The sequence below is a fragment of the Saprolegnia parasitica genome, assembly GCF_000151545.1.
Source record: "Saprolegnia parasitica CBS 223.65 unplaced genomic scaffold supercont2.4, whole genome shotgun sequence".
NCBI classification, from domain to species: domain Eukaryota; phylum Oomycota; class Saprolegniomycetes; order Saprolegniales; family Saprolegniaceae; genus Saprolegnia; species Saprolegnia parasitica.
Window position 1 is genome coordinate 935,828 of NW_012156398.1, and position 16,024 is coordinate 951,851.

Here is a 16,024-nt window from a genome sequence, read left to right on the forward strand (position 1 = left end):
ACTAGTTTCTGGCCCATGCGCAATTGAGCATCGAGGCGACACGACCCACATGCAGCACGAGTTCGAGCCCCTCATGTAAGCAGCGCGCTTGTGCAAAATAGGTGCCCATCGTGTGGAGCTCTTGAAGACGGCAACTCGCATCCCTTGGAGATCCCGTACAGTGCTCACGACCACCGAACACCGTTGCGTCATTTGTGTGCAAGGACGCAAGGCAATAACGCAGTGACACGCGAGCATATTTACTAGGCGTTGCTCTCTCCAGCCTGGGTGTTGTCGCCCGAAAGTGGCGTGTTTTCAGTTACACCGAAAAACCACCGGTGTGTGTGGAAAAGACGCGTGTGAAAAGGGCGCAAGGGACACGTCGCGTTGATGTCGGTGGCACGAAAACGCCGAAGGAATCTCCGATCCAGAGCCGTAAAATAGACGCGAAATATGCGGGCTCGCTGCTTCTGTCACGCCCTGATTCGTCGCCCGTCGATACCCGTACGGTGCTGATCAAGAACGAGGAATTTCGCCAAGGAAGCAGCACGAGGAAAGGCGCTATGCTTCAAGCTGGCGTCAACGATGCTCATCAAGAGAGCACTTTAACGTTCAGCAAAGGTCTAGAAACCTCACTCTGGGGATGGCGCGCACGTACTATGCTTCCGCAAAGGCACCCATAACGTGATGGTTGCGTGGCTGTCAGCCTTGTCTACGAAACTCCAACCCATCTCGAATGTTTTGCCACGTCATCTGGTTATCCTCTAAAACTCGATACCTTTACAATTTGATAGATACGCATCCATGGGGTCGAAGCGGCATGGCGCTGCGCTGGTGCTGCTGCTGCTCGCCGCCTCCATGCGCGCGCACATGCTTCCGGTCGTGTCTACCGCGCCGATGCTAGATCGCCATATATGCACGCTGCCTACGATTGCATTCAAGGCGACGTGGCCGGCTGCCACGTCAGACGCCACAATCGGGACGTCAGCCATGCTTAGAGCGTTCTTGTAGGTCTGACGGTGGGCCCGTTGTCGCCTATGAGCTACAGTACCGCGCTATAGCATCGGCTGAATGGACGACTGCGTCCAACACCATCACGGGCGGCGTCTCGTCCAACCCAGCGTATCAAGTGCAAACGATTGTCTCGACGGGCCACTCGGCAGCGTCGGTCATCGCCGGCGGGTACTTTCGGCTCTCTAGCTCCTACGACGGCGTCGTTAACATCGACGTCGAGACAGGTCCAATCCGTAGTGCCGAGTATGCCTGTGATCCGATAGCTTTTAGGGCGGTCATCGACGCCACTCATTTCGCACCAAGCAACTGCCGACCAGGTCCAACAAGCGCTACACGCCATCGAGGACCTCTTGGATGTCCGCGTCACGCGCGATGGACCGGATGCCAATGGCGGGTATCGGTGGCATGTGACCTTTCATGAGCAGCACCCACGCCCACTCCTGAGCATCCGCAGCAGCAACCTCGACAACGGCGACGTGACGGTGCTTCTCAACCGCGGCGATGGGCCCATGTGCGAAGGAAGCTGCGGCTATGTGCTTGGTCCATTGCACAACGCCACATCCTACATCGTGCGCGTCCGAGCCAAGAACGACGCGGTACCGCCATTGGTCCATGCGCTATTCTCACGAGGCAGCAGGGATCGGGACCGTGGTCCATCGAGTCGAATGCTCTGCTCACGTGTGCTCAAAGTAGCATCGATGATGACAAATCACATCCTAGTGTTTACTCAGTTGATGATGCTAGGTGTGCCGGATGCCGTCCGTGAACTCCGCGCCATTTCCAGCACGGAAGTCAGTGTCACGTTGGCTTGGGGCGCGCCAAAGACGCCTCATTGGCTGCCCATTCTTCGCTACGAGATGGGCTACCAATGCGACTTTGATCCGGCGTGGTCGACGCTGACGACGGCGTCACCAACGGTCGCGATCTCAGGCCTGCGTGCCCATGCCACTTGCCTGTACTTGTCAGTGTGTCTACTGTATCCTCAATCCGTCGTAGGTTTCGAGTGCAAGCGGCGAATGCTGTCGGCTTCGGCCCGATGGGACCGACGCTAACAGCCACCACGCAAGCGTCGGTGCCGTCACCGCCCCAAACTGTCACCTTGGCCGCGAGCGCCGCGACGCCGGAGGAGCTCACACTCGCCTTCACCGCCCCCACGTACGTCCTTGTTTCGACTCTCGCAAAGCCCACTCGATCACTGCAGTGACGACGGCGGGTTGCCGCTCGTCGGATTCCGCGTTGCGTACAAGCCGGTGTATGGATTTGAGTGGGTCGAATTGAAAGTTCGTATGCCGTCATACATTTGACGGGTGGTAACGACAGCCATAGCTCTCCAACGCGACAAGCGTACAGCTGCGTAACGTCCAAGCCTACACACGGTATATCGCTCGGGTTGCGGCGGTCAACGCCATCGGCCCGAGCGCTTACGTTGCGTCGGCCATCGTTCGCAGCAACGCACGGCGCGAGTTCCCAGCACCACCACGAGACGATATCACCGTACTGCCGAACGCCCGTTGCATTCGATTGGGCACGGTATCGTCCGTGGCTGCGAATGCCAACGATCTGGTCTACATGGGAGGCACTGCCAATGGGGGCGTAAACGGCAACGACGGCCAGGTACACACTCCTCGCAGCACCTCTGACGAGGTCATCTTGCCTACGATATTTCGCAGAACGGATTGATCGTGCTGCACCTCTACTCGACACTTGGATTGCGTGCGCAAGAGCTTGTGTTTGACCCGTCGGCTGGTGATATCCAGGTAGGTCATTTGACTTGGTCAACAAACTCTCTATCGATGTACAATATTGTCTTTCGTAGACGTTTCAGGTACCCCGACCCGATACGGGTACGTCGTGGGCGTACGTCGACGTCTTTGCGTGGGGTGGGGGTGGGGGCAGCGGCAAAAATCAAGTCTGTCCGACATGCAGTGCCGGTGGCGGCGGCGGCTTTAGCCGGGCACCGTTCGCGGTCACACCCGGCGATGTTTTCGTGCTTACGATCGGCGGTGGTGGACGTGGCTACCGCAACGGAGGTGACGGTGGTGCTGGCGGCGGCGGGCACGGCGGCCATGGCGACTTTGCCGGTGGCGGTGGCGGCGGTGCCAGTCTCGTGCGACGAGGTATGCGACGAATGCCCCGTCGACGATCATATTGAATGGTGTAGGAGACACCCTTCTCGTGGTTGCGGCGGGCGGCGGTGGCGGCGGGTCCACCGACTATTGCTGCTCCAACGGCGGTGGCGGTGGTGGCAACGAAGGTGCACCAGGCGTCGCAGTTTCGGCGGCCACGCTGCAACTGCCCCTGGATACCTGCAGCCGGGATGAGTTTCACTCGCGCTTTGTGTATGGTGACAACCGAGACTTTACGGGTCGACCCGCCCACGACAACGTGCTGCATCCCTCTCTATACCTAGCGAGCTCACCGCTGCTATGTAGAACATTGAGTTTGGGTTTTCGCCGTACGCAGATTATTCGCAGTTGGCGCTGCCCGGTGCCGGAGGATCGTCGCAAGCAGGTGGCGCCCCCGGCCAACAGAGCTCGTATCGTCATACCACGACGACGAGAGGTATCTATTACAACCCGCTTCCTTGGATCATCTTGGTGACCACGCGACATAGCGTCTTCGAACGGGTATCATCTCCATGGTGGTCAAGGCGGGGACAGCAAGAACGGCGGTGGCGGCGGTGGCAGTGGGTTCTACGGCGGCGGTGGTGGAGGAGGCGGCTTGGCGGGGGCAGGTGGCGGCGGCGGCGCCGGCTACGTCAACTGCGCTCTGGTACCTCACTTTTGTGTTTCCAACAATCCGACCACTCGTTCTAGGCGTATACGTCACGGCTCTACGTACCACCGCCGTCGCTTCTGGTACCTCGAAACCTTACCGTCTCGTCGACGCCACATGCACTGCAGTTAACTTGGCTCCCACCGCCCGCCGGTACTGCAATAGCCTCTCCTCGGATCAGCAACACATCGAGGTGTAGGGTTACTGGACACGGTTACTGGGTACCTCGTCGAGGTCGCCCCCGGCGTCGCCAACGAAAACTTTGCCACAGCGGGAACGACGACGAGTACGAGCTTCGTTCTTGATGGGCTCCCGCCGGCCACCGAGTACGCAGTGCGCGTCAAGGTCCTTGCACGATACAACCACGGAACCAAGGGGGCGCGCGTTACCGCTACCACAGCCAATGTCCCCGAAAATGTGTGGACATGGGTCCCGCCGAAGCAGCTGATGCAAGGCAACGTCGGCGCTGGGTTGTACCACACGGATGCACCGACGGCAGAGAGTCAGCCGACACCGTCGCTTCGGCGCGGGCACTCGCTCGTTGCGATAGAAGAGTTTGTCTACCTCTTTGGCGGGTACACTCAAAGGCACTTGGCGCCGAAAAGTGCTGCATGCGCGTAGATTCGGCCCTGGCTATGGCTGTCAGCGGGGCAACACGGGAGGGTGCAGTACGAGTGCGCGCGAAAACAACGAGCTCTGGCGCTACCACTCGCCAACTCAAACTTGGTGCTTATGTTCGACACGAGCTATCGACTCATGGTGCGCGGTAGGCTGCAGCTGCTAGTGCCTAGTGGTCCTAGTCCGCGGGAGAAGCACTCGGCCGTCAACCTCGGAGGCGCCCATATGCTACTGTTTGGTGGTCGACGACTGCAGGCAGACAACTCGCCGGTGCTCTTCAACGGTAGACCATGCACTGACCGAATTCGCATACCATGCAGGAATGTCTATAGATGTGTGGCTGCTCACAGGCGCCAGTGTCTGGAGTACGGTGACCACCGGTTTGACTACCGGTGTCAACCTGCCGATCCCGGACGGACTGGATCTCTGGACGACAGCCGTCGCACGCACCGATGTCTCGGCGACGTGCATTGCAGCGATGACCGTCACGCTTGTCTTGCAGCATGCGTGTCCGTCGTCGCTCGAGATTGGCTTGTATGGTCCAGGCCCAGACACCTTTTCACCGCTCCAAGACGACAGCATATCGGGCGTCGGTGCGACTGCCGAGGCGACGTGGTCCATCGAGACGTTCAACCAAACGACATTCGGTCGATCGCGGACGACGCCAACCGCTCCGTCGACACGGTGCGACGAATCATCGTGTCGTACAAAGCTACGAGGTGGCTCACTCCTGCGAGTAGAGGTCACCGAGTCGAGTTGTTTGCGTCCGCCAATGCCACCGCGTGCACACCGGGGACGACAACCATGAAGTTTTCGTCGAATGGCTCGGCGAGCAACCGGCCGTTGGAGCCATTTGAGGCGTTCCTGCACCTGCCCGCGGGCGGCGTCTGGACGCTACAGGTTCGCTTGGCAAGAAGCGTTCGATCGTACCGAGTGAGACGATAGATCCACGACACGGCCCAGGACGGCAACAGCGGCGTGCTCCTCAGCTGGAGCATATCATGGACAATGGTACGTTGGATCGTCGACAGGAAGCACCACCCTCGGAACCGTGTAGCAACCGTGTGTGCCAAGCTACGAGTGGAGTAACCTCACACCTTTGATCGCTGGTGTGCCGCCAACGCCCCGGTACGAGCACGCCGCGATCGTCGTTGGCACCAGTATGTTTGTCTATGGCGGTAAAACCACCGGCCTGGTCAACGCCAACGACCTCTATCGACTCGACTACGTCGCAGGCAGCTCCAGTACAATTTCGCATCAAAAGCTCAAAAGGTTCATAGCCCCCGACGTAGGCAATGCGTGGGTCACACTTTCCGCGATGCCTCTGCAGCGCTACCACCGACCGTCGGGACATCTCTCGTACCTCTCGCCTTTCGAGCTGCTGCGCATCTCGTCCGGGCTTACCGCCGCAATCTTCGACGACAGCACGGATACGGTGGAGCTGATGCAGTCGAGCGTCAGCACGCCGGGCGATCCCCTCGTCGGCATTCCGGTCGCGGGGAGGAGCCCCCGGCAGCGATACTTTGGCGCTGTTGCCGGTCTCGAGACCTCGTCCGAGCTCAAACTGGTGCTCTTTGGCGGGTATTTCTCCATTGAGATAAATGTGACTGCCTCAAGCACATATATAGGCAAGACCACACGGGTTTTCTCGGCGATACATGGGAGCTCCGCATGCGGCAGCCACCCAATCGTCTCTTTCCGCAAAGCGACGTCTGTGCGTGGCGACCGACCAACACTCGAGTGCAAGTGGAATGGAGCGCGTCGTGCGGCTGGACAAGTGGCACGATGCAAGCGTGTCCCGTCTCCAGCATCTTGCTCGCTGCATATTGCTCTCAGACGTACCAGAGCATCGCCAACCTCTACTAGTTTAAAATGGACAGACTGTATGTGCTTACGAAGCGTCTTCTTCGCTCTGGTCGTCGTACGAGACATTGAGTGCGCCAAATCGACGGCCCAGGAGCGATAGCACGCGCGCGAGGAGCATCTCTACTTGGCCCGGTGGCGTGTACTCGTCGTCCTTGGACTCTGCGATCGTGACGAGCCGCGGGCGACCTACCGACACGGGTATGGCGACTACAATACCAAAGTACCTACCCGCCGTGGTCAAGAACGTCTCGAGGGCGGCAAGCAGACCCTCGATCTCATCGTCGGACGCTTTGTGCTGTGGCAGGTCCATGCACGGTCCCGCCCACTCCATCTAGCACAGTAAAATACATGAAATATTTGTTGGACGGTAGACAAGACAGACCATCGCCAGCTCGTCGCTTGACGCAGTGAGCAGAAGATTGCGAAGAGCTACAAACTGCTCGGCCACGGCCGTTGGGGACAGCGTGTACAAGTCGATGAGCGGCGCCATCTACACGTGTGTGCTAGTATGCTCAATATTGTCTTCAACCTCGTGGACAGTACGTGGGCGTCATAGGCGGTGCGGTCTTCCCACACGCGCTCGCGAAACAACGTCGTCATGGTCCTACGCCTCGACGATGCCACATTGCATTCCGCTGCTTTCGTACGTTGCAAAGAGGCGGGCGTGCTCGAGCCGAGTGCTGTGCGGTAGCTCCGCCTTCTTCTTCTTGACGGGTTAGATACCAGTAGAGCAGTAGTACCGGCGAACCTACCTTGAAGGCGAGGTCGCCATAGATACCCGAAAGGAGCAACGCCGTGTCATCGCCCAAATCGCGCGTAATGTCTACGGCCGCGTAAACCTACTACGAGTACAGACAGCACTAAGAGACCTTGGCGAAACGGGTTGAGCGTTGAAAATAGTCGAGGCAAATGTCCAGCACATAGGGGCCCTCTGGCAATGGCGCCGCCGGGAGCTCGGCCACCGTGAGCTCAAGCGACCTACGAGCAAGGTCCATATTTTGATATAAAGACCGCTGTAGAGACATACGCTGGCTTCTCGAGCGCGTCCAGGGGCGCGTAGAGGTTCTCATCGACAAAGTACGACGCGTGGCTCGTCACGCCAAGGCAGCCTATGCGCTTCGTCGCGCTGCGTTCCTGTCGAGGCGCGAACCTGTGTCCTTTTGCTGACCAACGTGAAAGGTATGCGTGCCGATGGCCATCTGCATGCACGATGGCGAGGGAGCATGCGCAGCAGCAACGTTACCTGTGTCGCCCACGGCGGCTTGATCCATACGAGACGGTGTATGTGGCCGGCGTAGGCCAGTGGCAGTAAGAACGACGCAATGCCCGCATCGGAGGCGTCAAGGCCGTCGTACAATGCGCCGGGCGAGAAGATCGTCGCGGCCGGAAGACTCGGCGGAAAGGCCAAGTCGGCGTGCGCATCGACATGGACGATCGTGCAGTTGGCAAAGGGCAGGCGCCGCTGCCGAATGGCCTAGCCCATAGCAGCCTCTTAGAAGACGGATGCGCGGCCTGCGCGTACGCGGTGAATGGGCTCGAGCACGTGGTGGTGGTCGTCCACGACGTGGACCTCGAGTGGCTGCATGCCGTGCGAAAATGGCGTGTGCAGCGGCCTCCATGGGTACAAGCTTGGACAAACAATCACTTTTCGCGGGCGACTAAACGCACGCCATTCTAGACACTTGCTGGCGGTCTGGCCACTTCCCGCCGCGATCCAGATCACGTGGTTTGGACAAGAGCGATGCATCGTGAAGCGGCTCCAATGTACAAACGAGCTGCATTCTAACGGGTTATTACATGATGCTGCAGCTGCTCTCCTTCTTGGGTTCGGGTGCTTTCGGCGCCTCGGACGCCTCGGGCGCCGACGCTGGTCGCGGCTGCCAAGACTTTGGCAGGCGCCGCTCCTTGCTGGTGCTACTGCGGTTGCCACGGCTATGGGGGTTGTACGCGTCCCGGCGCGCCTCGGACGACGCCGACCGCGGCCGGTGTGTCCGGGTGCTCGAGGTGCGCTTTGGCTTGACGAGCGCGGCAGCGTCGGCCGCCGCCAGTGCCTTCTCCGCGGGCGTCGACGCCTTCTTCTTGGTCGGCGGTCGAGGCGCATCGGTCTCGGACGGCTTGAGCTGCTCCATGACCGGATACGCGATCGACGGCGTCGACGACAGAATCTCCACGAGCTGCGAGTACTCCCAGCTCGTGGGTTTGATCTGGTGCTGCGCAAAGTAGGCGAGCACCGTCGGGAGGTCCCACCCGGTCGTCGACTGCCGCAAGTTTAAGAGGACCGCGGTCAGCGTCTTCTCGCTCGGCGCAATGCTTTCCGTGAGCCGCATGCGGTTGAAGAGCGCGAGTGCCATGTGCGAGTCGGTCGTCTTGGAGCAGAGCCACAGCGCCGTGTTGTAGTGCCACTGGTCCATGGGCAAATCGCCGGCAAGGGCGACGCGAAGCACCTCGATCGCGAGCTGGTTCTCGCGGACGCCAATGCAGCTGTGGACCGCCGACATGCACGCAGCGACGCTCAGCGAGACGCGGCCCGCGCTCATCATCGCAAGAAACTGCGTCACCACGATGCTCGGACTCGCGTGGATGCGCTTGCACTTGAGAAAGTACCACGTGAACAGCTCCGGGGGGATCTCCAGGTCGTGCTTGCTGCAGTACTCAAAGATCGGCGTCGCGTCGGCGATGTGCGCCTGGATCTGGTCATGGCGGTGGTCAGGCACCGGTGACGTGTCCTTGCGCAAGATCATGCGCAGGCACGAGACCAGAATGCTATGGTCGACGGCAAGAATCGCCTCGAGATACGCAGCAAAGTCGCCGTCCGACCGCGTCCGGTGGACGTACATGTCGAGCGTCAAGTTCTGCGCCTTGGCCACGGCCGCAGCGTCCGCGCCGGCGACGTCGCTGAGCTCGCTGAGCACGCGCATGACGCTCTTGTTGAGCTGGTGCAGCTTAAAGTCGTGGCCTTCAATGTGCTTGTAGAGCGAGAGCGCACGCGCCACATCGCGCGTCTTAAGGCACTGGCGGATCATCGTAATGTAGCTCGAGGTCGGCATGGCCGACGGGTTGATCGCGACCGCCGACTCGAAGAGCGCGATGAGATCGCTCGACGACGATTGCGCGTGCTCGACGCCGCTCCGAAAGAAGTCGTTCCAGTTGATTGCGACGTCGCGCTTGATGGCGTACTCGAGCACCTCGCGCACCTCGGCGGCGTGCTGGCCGCGGCTCAGCGTCACGAGGATCCCGCGCACCTGGACCGCGTCCGGGACCATGCCCAGCGTGTCGAGGCCGCGGAAGACGGCCATGGCCTTCTCCGGGTTCTCGTTAAAGTGCTTCGTGAGCGGGCTCGAGTGCGCGGAAGAGATCCATCGGCGCAGGCCCTGCTTGGCGACCCGCTGCATTGCCGGCCGTCAACGCTTTCACACAATGATGATTGGTCTAGCGGGAAATGAAAAACGAGCCAATCCGCGGCGAAAACGGGTCGGAACGCACATTCATTGGCCAAAATAGGGGCCAATCACGACAACAGCGCAGATCGCAGATTCGCCAGCTACCCGCGATCCGCCTTCCGCGCTAGAATACCACTAGCGTTTAGAGTCTAGAGTCGCCCAATATTCTGGTAGAGAAGACGAAAGCGTTGGGCAATGGACAGGTCACCGACAGTATGAGCTGTCCAGAACGACCGTCCTTGGGATGCACGCAATAACCTTTGTCTCTCAACGCCCTAGACCCCCAACTGTTCATGCATGACAGGACGAGACCGACAGTCCACCGCGGGATTTCGATGGGTTAGTCGCTTGCTTACCACTTTTCCTTTAGCGATGACAAGTGCGGACGACGTGTCCTTCGAGACGCGGATGGCGCGTGTCCGTGCGCGCGTCAGTCACTGCGTCGCCAACAAGTCGCCGTGCTACGTATCTACCTTTGCCAAGACAATGACGGACCTCTCCAACTCCCAGCGGCGCCAGGCCACCATTCGCATTGTCGAGCTGCTCAAGCGCGACAAGTCGCTGCAGTTCAAGATTGATACGATTGGACGCGAGTACTTTGCTCCTCGAACTGCGGGAAGCCCGATGCTGCCGCTTCCACCCCCAAGCACCCCACGCCGCGTCGCACCGTCCCCTCCGATGCCACCGCCGCTGCCACCGTCGGCGCTCCCAGGAACGTTTGTCATGATCACGACACACCTCCACCTTGAGACGCTCGTGGCGTCGGCGGACCTTGTCGCACACGACGGACCGATCGGCGTCGATGTGTTGGGGCCAACCGCCGCGCTTGCGGTGCTGCAGCTCACGGTCGGCAGTACGGTCTTTTTCATCGACTGCAAGTCGATCTCGCCGGCGCTGGTGTGGCACGAACTGCGCGCGACGCTGCAGAATCCATTTGTGCCCAAGATTGTCTTTAACGTGTATGCCTTTGGACAAATCTTGGGGGCCATTGCCGAGACGACGACGGTGTGTCCGATGGCGGCCGTTCTGGACCTCGAGCTGGCGATGGAAGCCAAGACGGGTGCCGCCAGCAGCGACGCGTTCCACGCGCTGCTCGCCATGCACGGGATGGAGCGCCCGCCAAAGGAACACTGCCACGCGCGCGCCGCAAAAGCGCTCGGTGCCCGCCCCCTCTCGCACGACTTGCTCGAGACCGCTGCCTGGCACAGTCTTCTGCTTCAGCGTGCCTATATAAAGTTGCAGCCGTGGTTGTGCGCCACGTCGGACCGACTGGCGCAGCTCGAAGACGCGTCCTCGGTGCGCATCACGGCGGCCCTGACATTGTGCGAGCGGCAAGTCGCTTTTGACGCGGCGTCGCAACAGCTGACGTCGGTCGAGCTTTTGCCCCAAAGCACAATGGCCACCTCGCCGACGCTGGTGCTACATGACGACAACGTGGCAGATGTGATTTCGAGTTTGCTGCCGGCGCCATGGGCCGCGCATCTCTTGGTGCCCGAGGTGCTACCCCACGTGCACGACATTGATCTCGACGTTGGTCGGCGTCCGTGGGCGTGGGTCGGTGGCAAGCGGCTCTTTCTGGCGGCGGACCCCACGGCTACTGTAGGCGCTCCTGACGTTGCCCGCGTCGTGGCGGCGGTCGGGGGTTTTGGCACGGACAACCGAGCAGGTCTCGCGCGGCAACTCCACCGCGTCAGCGCCATGCGCAACCGCCATGGTGACGTGGTTGGCGTCACGGTGCGCATGGGCCGCTACGTGGAAGGGTGTGCCGGTATGCTGGCCGATATTCTCGCTGACACGACCAAGAACGTTCTCTTTCTGGGCGCGCCAGGGTGCGGCAAGACGACGCTGGTGCGCGACGTTGCGCGGCATTTGAGCCAGCGCCACAACGTGTGCATCATTGACACGAGCAATGAGATTGCTGGCGACGGCGACGTCCCGCACCACTGCGTCGGCCTTGCCCGGCGTATGATGGTGCCGTGTTTGAACGCGCAGGCAGCGGTCATGGTCGAGTGCGTCCAGAATCACACGCCCGAGGTGCTCGTCATTGACGAGATTGGCCGAGCGACCGAAGTGGAGGCGGCGCGCACGTGCCAGCAGCGCGGCGTGCGTACGATTGCATCGGCCCACGGCACGCTGCGCAAGCTGCTCAAGAACAAGCCGCTGCGAGGTCTTGTCGGCGGCGTCGAAGCCGTCACGGTGGGTGACGCGAATGCGCGGAAAGGCCCCGATGGCAGCGTGCACAAGGTGTGTGCTGAGCGCTGTGACGCGCCCATCTTTGACGTGATTGTCGAGCTCGCAAAAGGCGAGTATGACACGTGGCGCGTCGTGCTCGACGCTGCCGTCGCTGTCGACGCCATTTTGCAAGGCCACTCGTACGAGGTTCAAGTGCGGACGCGGTCGACGACGGCCTTTTCGATGTCGATGGAGCAGGCATGAGCCGCGTCGTGCGCTTGGGTGAAAAATGAGATGGAGAAGAAGGCAAACAAGAAACATGGAATTGAAAGCTGATGTATGTAAAGTCGCCCCAGCCGAGTGGCATTGACACCTAGCCCTGCTACCCTACAGTACATGTAATACACGTCAACCGAACGTCGCGAGGAGGTTGGAAACAGAATAAAAGACACTGAAAGGCCGTTCCCAGCGAGTTCGTGGCCGTTCCCCAACGCGACCCTTTTTAGCCAATCATATCGCGTGTCAGCCGCAAATCTTTGGTTTGAGCCAATCCTGGCACGCGATGCCCGTTCCGACCAGACGGACGCCATGCAGGAAGCATCCTTGCTCCATTTGCCAGGTGTCGCCATGGACGACCAGATCCAGGCCCTTGTCCGTGGCATCTACGCTGGCAGTGCCATCTCGGTCGTCTTTGAGGCCATGGACGTCGGCGTCCTCTCCAACGTCGTCCACGTCACCGTGACGCTACCGACACGCGTCGAGCACTTGATCGCCAAGTTCCCGCGCCCCGAGTTCCCCATGATGCACGCCATGTTTGCTGTCGAAGCGGCCTTCTACACGCGCACCAACAAGGCTAGCGTTCCGTTTGAGCTTCCGCCGCTTCTGTCAGCCTCGGCGGACGCGATCGTCCTCCGAAAGCTCGACAACGTCATCTCGTACTCGTGCTACGACGGCTGTCCATCGGAGCACGTGCTGCCGATTCTTACGCAGCTTGCCACGCTCCACGCCGCGTACTGGGACCAGTCGTTTCCGGAGCTGGCGGCGATTCCAGGCATTGGCGCCAACTTGAGCGTGCAGGAGAAACAGACCCACTTTTGCACCCTCTACGCACCGTTTTACGCCGACCTTGGGTTGCCTGCGACAACACTCGCCGCTCTCGACCACCTCTGCAACACCCTCGCGCAGGGCACACGACTCACGCGCCTTCACGAAGCGGTGGAAGCATGGCACAAGACTCTCATCCACGGTGACTTGCATGTGGCCAACATGCTCTTTCACGACGATCGCATTGTGCTTTTGGATTGGGCCACGTGCGGCAGAAGCAACCCGCTCCGGGACGTGGCCTTCTTCTTCACTGTCAGCGTCACGAGCACCGTGCGAGAGGCCACCGAGGCGCCGAGCCTCCGCGCCTACGCGACGACTCTTGCCCACGCGATCCCAAGTGTGTCGATCGAGGCCATCGAGACCATGTACTACCTCTGCGTCCTCAACCAGTTTGTGATCCTCGTCGGCTACAATACGCTCACGATGAGCCTCGCGGGCCTCGGGTCGACGCCGGCGAAGCAAGTGAAGCTTCGCGAGGGCTTTCTCGAGACCAACAAACGCAGCTGCGCAGCAGCGCTGCATGCTTACACTATGCTAGCCAAGCACGCTTTGTTTCATTAAATGTGAAAAAATGCTGGGTTTGGGGGCTCCAAGTGGTGCAACGCAGCGCGAGATCGACGGCGTCGTTGTACAAAGCAGATATATATCGAAGCTTCGAAGGGCGACAGTGCCGAAAGCTCGCCGAGATATGCCGCCGAAGGGACTGCACGGTCGACTGACGGTGTACGCTTTCTACCTCATCAACATCGACGATTTATCATGGGATGATAACTTCCTGCGTTTGCAGAGAAAACGGGAACAGTGCACTGCAAGGTAAAGTCAAGAATGACGTGGCAGTCCGACGTGCGCGTGAGAAATGGACGGTGCTCAAGCGTGGAATTCAGCCATGTCGTCTGCAAGATCCAGCGCTGTCTCAAGTACATTGTAGCGTGGCGAAATACCACGCGAGCAAGTCCGGGCCGTGCTGTACTCTGGCGGCCACGCCCACCGTATCCATCCATCCGGCAAGAGCATCCGGCAAGGTCGGGTTCCATCCAGTAGAAGAGCCTGGCAAAGCCGATGGTCGTTTCGTAGTTCCCTACCCGACAATCTCGGTAGAAGGTACGGTCGCTCCAAGTCTTAGAGCAGTGGTCAGTCGACGTAATGAACATGCTGAGATGCAAGCACGTTCGTGCAACCTCCTTCGCCACACGCCGCTTGTGCGGGTCGCGTAGCTATGGACGATAACACCATTCTGCTATTTCCCTTGTCATGCGCAGTCATTTCTACAGCCTTTTCAGCGCGCTCGCCGCGCTCGTCGCGGCCCAAACGATCGTGTTTCCAACGTCAGCGCCTGTCTCGTGCCCCGTGCCTGCGATCCGCCAGTCGTGGCTCAACATGACGGCGACGGACCAGCAGACGTACCTTGACGCCGTCGGCATTGCCATGGACAAGGGCTACCACTTCAACTTTTTGCAAATCTTGTCCGAGCCAAGCACGTACTTTGAGTATTACTCGACGTGCGGCTGGGCGTACAGCAGCCGCCGCCTTCTCCTTGCCTACCAAAACATGCTGCGCAGCCTCGGCCCGGCCTACGCCTGTATTACGATCCCGTACTGGGACTACTTTGCCGACAATGCGCAAATCCAGACCGGCACCTGCGACGGCACGCTGGGCAACTGCTCGAGCATCCTAACGGGCATGGGCGGCAACGCCGGGGCACCGACGTCGCTCACGATCGACGGCATTTCCGTGAGTGGCGCTGCGACGACAAGCTACCCGCTCAACCGTTTTTGCGAGCTCTACAACATCAGCTGCTCGGGGTACGTGCCCCGGGGCCCCGACTGGAACACGACGATCTTTCCCTCCGGCTTTGGGTACGCGACAATGGCCAACATGCTCAAGAGGGCGACGAGCTTTTACTCGTTTACGTTTGGCCTCAAGAACGGCATCCACAGTACGTGTACATATTGTCTACGATTTTGTAGACATGATATGCGACATGTGTAGACAGTTTGCACTTGGCGCTGGGTGGTGCCATGGTCGATGCCGGTCGCACGATGGCGGACCCCCTCTTCTTTAGCCAGCAGTACACCCGTTGGTCTATTGCAATGGCTTGCTCATACCATGTGCGCTTAGCGCGGCCCTCGACATGATGGTGCAAGTGTACATCGAGTGTTACTTTGGGACGAACCGGACCGTCGCCAAGAAGCTCAGCAGTCCGTGGGCGTTCTCGATCTGCGCGCCGTCGATCGCAGAGATGCCGAAAGCGCCGCGCGTCACGTCCAACATCACGCAGCGCCTTCCGCAGTCGTTTGAAAACTACACGACGATCGTCGACGCGGCCAACCACCCGGTGATTGGCCAGTTCTTTGCGTCGACGCCGCCCGCGTACTTTTCGTATGTCGATACGACGGACATGGGCGCCTTGAGCTACAACTACGACAAGAACGTGCTTGTCTCGAGCCTCCTCGCCAACGGATTCATCTGCCCCGTCAAGGCGTACAACCGCCGCCTCGAGGACGACGCCAGCTTATCCACGAAGCAGGCCGCCAGAGTCCGGCCGCGCAACGCGCGCGACGCGGCGGTTCGGCGCCTCAACAAGCTCCGACGCCAGTTCTGGCCAAGGCGATGACACTCACGTCGTACAAATTGGACGCGGCGCTTGAGCTCTACGCGGCGGCCGAATGCTTGATCGCCAATGCAAAGACGTCTGCGGTCGCCACGACTGGCATCTTCTCCACGCAGCCCATGGCGATACTCAGCAATGAGTCGTCGACGCCCGTGACGGAGACGGTGGCAGCACCATGCCGCTCCTCCGCCAGTACGCTCCTCGGCAGATCGGCGAATGCGATCATGCTGCGCGACTACATGCTTCGCTTTGTGAAGAGCACCAACACGATCACCTAGCCGACGACATGTCCGACAGACCAGACTCTGTGTCGACCCCACCGATTGAAGGTATCCTGCATATTAGTAAATGTTTGCTTCTAGTAACGAAACGCGATGAGTTGCTCATTCGCACGAGTATCCCGATACGAAACGTGGTGGAGGAGGTATCCCAAATGGAGGCATCC

General features: G+C 60.0%; 6 protein-coding genes across 6 annotated transcripts; 4 read left to right on the forward strand and 2 right to left on the reverse strand.

Moving 5' to 3' along the window:
* The first annotated feature begins 777 nt into the window (after positions 1–777).
* Positions 778–6,278, forward strand: SPRG_01723 (hypothetical protein). The gene is made up of 23 exons (XM_012340090.1): positions 778–941; positions 991–1,217; positions 1,264–1,589; positions 1,631–1,682; positions 1,738–1,948; positions 1,990–2,148; positions 2,195–2,273; positions 2,320–2,607; positions 2,664–2,750; positions 2,810–3,110; positions 3,155–3,378; positions 3,426–3,555; positions 3,608–3,765; positions 3,810–3,921; positions 3,968–4,343; positions 4,390–4,494; positions 4,539–4,669; positions 4,719–5,070; positions 5,127–5,286; positions 5,332–5,397; positions 5,444–5,630; positions 5,679–5,967; positions 6,015–6,278. Exons 1-23 carry the CDS (start codon positions 784–786, stop codon positions 6,250–6,252), a joined length of 4,416 nt encoding a protein of 1,471 aa, XP_012195480.1. The 5' UTR covers positions 778–783; the 3' UTR covers positions 6,253–6,278.
* Positions 6,218–7,837, reverse strand: SPRG_01724 (hypothetical protein; the record flags this gene model as incomplete). Its single annotated transcript, XM_012340091.1, has 11 exons — positions 6,218–6,438; positions 6,481–6,583; positions 6,635–6,742; positions 6,796–6,856; positions 6,900–6,958; positions 7,005–7,091; positions 7,122–7,230; positions 7,280–7,361; positions 7,403–7,451; positions 7,496–7,726; positions 7,775–7,837. 11 exons carry the CDS (start codon positions 7,835–7,837, stop codon positions 6,278–6,280), a joined length of 1,113 nt encoding a protein of 370 aa, XP_012195481.1. The 3' UTR covers positions 6,218–6,277.
* A 174-nt stretch (positions 7,838–8,011) lies between these two features.
* SPRG_01725 (hypothetical protein) lies at positions 8,012–9,644 on the reverse strand (the record flags this gene model as incomplete). Its single annotated transcript, XM_012340092.1, has 1 exon — positions 8,012–9,644. The coding sequence occupies one exon, from the start codon at positions 9,642–9,644 to the stop codon at positions 8,046–8,048; it is 1,599 nt and encodes a 532-aa protein (XP_012195482.1). The 3' UTR covers positions 8,012–8,045.
* A 420-nt stretch (positions 9,645–10,064) lies between these two features.
* SPRG_01726 (hypothetical protein) lies at positions 10,065–12,128 on the forward strand (the record flags this gene model as incomplete). Its single annotated transcript, XM_012340093.1, has 1 exon — positions 10,065–12,128. The coding sequence occupies one exon, from the start codon at positions 10,065–10,067 to the stop codon at positions 12,126–12,128; it is 2,064 nt and encodes a 687-aa protein (XP_012195483.1).
* A 314-nt stretch (positions 12,129–12,442) lies between these two features.
* On the forward strand, positions 12,443–13,553 carry SPRG_01727 (hypothetical protein). The gene has a single exon (XM_012340094.1). The coding sequence runs from the start codon at positions 12,453–12,455 to the stop codon at positions 13,527–13,529; it is 1,077 nt and encodes a 358-aa protein (XP_012195484.1). The 5' UTR covers positions 12,443–12,452; the 3' UTR covers positions 13,530–13,553.
* A 622-nt stretch (positions 13,554–14,175) lies between these two features.
* Positions 14,176–15,982, forward strand: SPRG_01728 (hypothetical protein). Its single transcript, XM_012340095.1, has 3 exons — positions 14,176–14,904; positions 14,958–15,036; positions 15,087–15,982. The coding sequence occupies exons 1-3, from the start codon at positions 14,220–14,222 to the stop codon at positions 15,580–15,582; spliced, it is 1,260 nt and encodes a 419-aa protein (XP_012195485.1). The 5' UTR covers positions 14,176–14,219; the 3' UTR covers positions 15,583–15,982.
* Positions 15,983–16,024: the final 42 nt, after the last annotated feature.